Source organism: Montipora foliosa, chromosome 9 (assembly GCF_036669935.1).
Source record: "Montipora foliosa isolate CH-2021 chromosome 9, ASM3666993v2, whole genome shotgun sequence".
NCBI lineage: Eukaryota > Metazoa > Cnidaria > Anthozoa > Scleractinia > Acroporidae > Montipora > Montipora foliosa.
In genome coordinates, this window is record NC_090877.1 from 15,993,458 (window position 1) to 15,998,457 (window position 5,000).

The 5,000-nt window shown below is 39.1% G+C and overlaps 1 protein-coding gene across 1 annotated transcript in view; it reads left to right on the top strand.

Annotated features, from left to right (window-relative positions):
• Window positions 1-56: 56 nt before the first annotated feature.
• LOC137972050 (cytosolic endo-beta-N-acetylglucosaminidase-like) overlaps window positions 57-5,000 on the top strand; it is a 26,757-nt gene continuing 21,813 nt past the window's right edge. Inside the window, 3 exon segments of the mRNA XM_068818859.1 lie at window positions 57-734; window positions 3,545-3,848; window positions 4,211-4,359. Coding sequence (XP_068674960.1) covers window positions 157-734; window positions 3,545-3,848; window positions 4,211-4,359 — 1,031 coding nt within the window. The 5' untranslated portion in view covers window positions 57-156.

The window sequence follows — 5,000 nt, forward strand, 5'->3', positions numbered from 1 at the left end:
TCCTTATACAGTACGTTTCCGGAGGGCGTTGAGATGAACTGAATTACTGAAACCGGATGTTCGAAGCGAGATGGCGGATGTTCGCGGGCTAAGCCAGGATCGAGGGAAGATGGGAAACAGGAAGGTCACATGACCAGTTGGGAGGTTTGAATCGACATGGCGAGCGATTCTTTTATACTGTTGCTAGTGTGGACAGTTTTGGCTGTTTTATTCGGAATATTTGTGCTGTGGAAATACTTGAAATCGATAAATGCCAATTGTCGTTCAATCTCGAAGACCGTAGATGGTATAAATGTCAAGAAAGCGCGATTAAAGTATTTTGCAAGTAACCCGGAAGACGTTCAGCCTGTTGCTTCGAATAATGCGGATCGAAGCGAGGTTCCTGAAGTTAATGCAAAACACGAAAATGGCATGGAGCAAGAGACGAGTCAAGAGGCAAGAGGGAGTGAATCTTTGGATAGTCACCGTTCTCGACCGTCTGCGAAGTTCACAAAGTTAATTAAGGGTCCCAGTAGTAATGGCTTGCGTGATTTTGAATAGGGTCACTTTGATCCTGATACGAGCGCTCCTATAACTCAGCCTCTAAATACACTAGATGACGTTTTGTCCTGGAGGCAGGGATTTGACTTTTTCAACGTGGCTACCGTCCATTTAACTGACGAGTGCAGGAAATTGGAAAAGAGACCCAGGACATTGGTGTGTCATGATATGAAAGGAGGTTATCTTGCGGATAGGTCAGTTATCAATAAGTATAATTTGTACCATTTGATTCTGTGCCCCACCCCCTTTTTTTGAAGGGTGGTGGAAGTGTTGAAACAGGCTTGCAACGTTTTCTCGATCAGTGGTCCTTTTCTCAGAAGAAGCAGAAAATGGGGGGGAGTCATTGTGTTAGCACTTACTGTATACCTTTTTCTTGGGGAGTACATCAATAATAATTACAATATATAATAGACTTTATTTAAGTTTCAAGTGTATTTAGCGGTGAGGCACTAATTGGGAACAGTGTACAGAGATAAAATTATCAAATCATGGGTTGGTTTTTGCAGGGAGGGGAAAGCCAGAGTACCCAGAGAAAAACATCTCAGCTAGAGAAGAGTAGAGAACCAACAAACTCAACCCACATAATGACTTTAATGGCTAGGAATAAAACCCAGGCGGCATTCGCCTTTGTCACACGGCGGTCATATTGTCCCGGGAGACCAAAAAAGCTTTGTTTTACCACACCAAGCCTCACCCCCATGGTTTCCACTGCGAGGCTTGGCGTGGTAAAACAAAGCTTTTTTGGTCTCCCGGGACAATATGGCCCCCATGTGACAAGGGCAAATTGGTGGGAGGCAAGTGCGCTTGTCACTGTGCCATCCCCGTTCATGCATCATCGAGGATCTGTTGAGAATGGGATGGCTTTTAAATGCCATGGCCTATTTATTATTCTAGAATGCATTCTTACTGGCTCAAAAGTTGCTTGCTAACATAATTTTATCTTAAAAAATTGAGAAGAAAATCCATTGTTTTCTAGTAGGCCTGATTCTTTTGGTCAGCTCAGAGAATAACAACTCTGTCCTTTTACAAATTAGAGTGCAGTTGTCCTAGGGGTACGCTGTCGACAACCCATAATTTTGTATACTGCACTGAAGAGCCAAAAGGCCATGTCTTGGGGACTTCCATGTTGAGAACCAGCAAGAGGTCACTTAGTATTCTTGGTCATGCTACATGGAAACCAAACCCTCTGAGATTAGTACTGCAAAAACCACATCAATCTTGACTTGCATGTGTGCCTTAATATCCCATAATTGCCTTACGCAAATTCCTATAATCACTGACAATAATTAAAGATTATGGCGCTTGTAGGGATTTGCAGGAATGCACGCGCTTGTAGGAATTTTCATGAATCCACGCGGGGCTGCAGAAATCCTGTTGAATTTGTTGAATGATCATTATTTTACAGGTTGCTTTTTCCAGTTTATTAGCCAAAGCTACCATTAATTAAACCTGATTCTAACTATTAACCAGAGCAGAAGGACAAGTATCAGATGTTTCACAAATAGTCAGGGCAACAAATTGACCAGCATCACTGAGGTTGTGGGTTTGAATCCCAGGGCGTTTAAAAGTCACCTGAATTCTTCAGGTGTTTATAAAGAGACAATTGCTTAAATTGTATAGTTAGCCGCACTTCACAAATGTTTGTCAACCAAAGACAAACCTTCCTCCCTTTCCTCCATTGTTCAGAAAACTGCTGCGGTAACCTGTGATGTAGGAATTTGTAGGAATCCGTAGGAATTTTAGGACTCTTGTAGTAATCTAGTACCATATATGGTGAATGGGAATTCAATAATTTTGTTACGCTTTTCGCGGTCGTCTGATAGTAATAATAATAATATTATTATTATTATATTAATCGGTTCATTGTACCATTGGGCAAGTACCATTGTACCATTACCATTGTACCATAAGATTGTACCATTGTATCATTAGGCAAGTGGAACACCTACAAACTTTAAAGTCTAAACTTAAAACCCATCTATTTAGGCAGTTGTAGTTTTTGTTTTCTTTGATTTGTACTAATTTTTATTCCATTATTCAATTGATTTTATAGAGCTAGTTTCAATCGAGTTTCGTAAAACCAAAACCAGAGTAATTACTTTGACCAATCAAAAAGGATGGAGACAATCCAGTAAACCAATCAAAACTTGAAGTAATTACACACAGCCGACACAAAGTGCGGGAAAGTGTGCATGCGCGAGCCACGATTGGTTTTGGTTTCACTTCTGATTGGTTGAAAAAGTGGCGCAACAACTTTGAACCAATCACTTAGTGAAGTAATTATAAACCAAAGCAATTCACTAATTACTTTTGACACTCGATTGAAAACTGCTTTATTTACATTACCATTATTGTAAAGCGCCGCTGGATCTTTGAGAAGCGCTGCGCTATTTTTAATTTTTTTAATTACTTAAAAGTAATGTATTATTATTATTATTTGTTAGACTGCAAATTATAAATTGCTTGCAGTAGCAATGCTCATTAGAAAACCTCTTTAATGCTGAGGTCAGATAGGGCAAATTTTAATGATAAATTGCATCATGCAACTTGCATTCATGCAGGATAAACAAGTTGTTGTGGTGACATAAAAGTTTTTAAGGACATTGCACTAAAAATGTTGGATCATCAAGATCAAGCACTTTTGAGGGAGGTGCTTTAAATGGGCAATATTATTATTATAATTAACATATACATGTACCTTTGATGTACTGCAAGGCTTTGAACTGTTGCATGACTTGGCAAATTTGTCTTACCTGAACCAGAAATGCTGGCAGGGGTGTTATGAGAACTTCAGATACATTTTTAATGAACTGTTCACACACTAGTCAGTGTGTGACATCCATATCCTTGCAGAAAATTGATAAGACTAGTGGCAAATTTAATAGTACCTGTAGAGATTATTTTATAAAGCCGAGATTTTTTAAAACCAGTTTTGAATTATTTAGCCTCCTCTCTCAAAGATGTGAGTTAACTCAAAAAGAGCTTTGATTTGTCTTTTTTACAGATTTGTCCAAGGTGTGAGCTCAGATGACTGTTATGTTATATACCACTGGCAGTTGATTGACACATTTGTGTACTTCAGTCATCATTTTGTTACCATACCTCCTCCATGTTGGACCAATGCTGCACACACCCATGGTGTTCCAGTGTTGGGCACTGTAATCACAGAAAATGAAGATGGAATTGAGAGATGCAGAAAGTTTTTGGAAGACACGGAATCATGGCAGCATCTGGCCAATCAACTGATTAACATCGCAGAGTATTACAAATTTGATGGCTGGCTTATGAACATTGAAAATCCCATACAGGTAACAATAGATAAGAATTTTAACAAATGTTACACGTACTTCACAGAAAAGAAAGTAATGTGTGTTTTTATAGTGGCTTGAGGCAATGGAGGTTAAATACACGGTATTTCAGGTTCCATTTGTTTGAAGGGTGGATAGCACTATATAATCCACTCAATTGGTTTTGCTAGTGTTTAGAGCGGTTTTCAATTGAGTGTCGAAAGTAATTAGCGAGTTACTTTGGTTTAGCATTACTCGCACCACTTTTTCAACCAATCAGAAGTGAAACAAAAACCAATCGTGGCTTGTGTGTGCACATTTTCCCGCACTTTGAGGTTTAATCTTTTCTATTTTCTAATGCTTGCTGACTGTATCCTTTTAAGCCAGGTCAAGTCAACAACTTAGAGGAATTTATAAAGTATTTAACATCAGAGATCCATCAGAGAATTCCAAATTCCCTTGTGATATGGTATGACAGTGTAACATACAAGGGAGACCTTGAAGGGCAAAATGAGTTGAATTCAAATAATCGGTAAGTCACAAGCCATCCAATACCACCTTTCACAATGGAAAGAGTTGTCTGCCCTCTTATTGACAATGATATTCGTCATCACAGTGGTCAAAATATTGTGCCTTGTGAGTCCACAACCAAATTTTGACCTCTGTGACATGGCAAATGTCATTGTCAATAAGAGGACAGACAATGCTGAACCACGTTTGATTTGTTTTTTACCACAATATTCAACGTCAAAGAAAAGGTTTATTTCAGAGCATTACCAAGATCATGACACAAAGAAAGAGCAAGTGTTGTCTGTAACTGTTTTGCAATCTGATTGGTTTCTTTCCCAAAATGAGCATTCCTGATTGGCTATTTACAATGCATTGCATGCATGCAGCAGCGTTGTCTAGACTCTTATTGGCAATGGCAAATTAGCCAATCAGATTGCGAGATTACAAGCAATTGTTGTAAAATTACCGGTACCTATTCTTGCATTCTTGGAAACTGAATTGTAAAGGATACAGCCTGAACAGATAGGTCAAAAAAATCTATTTTTAAAGGTGCCTGTGGTAGCCTCCAGATCTAGTTAGCTGGGTGTCGATTTTGACAAGGGAGGGATTGTGGAGTACCCAGTGACCAGTCTTTGCAGGCCATAAGTGATAAAAGGCTCCCAG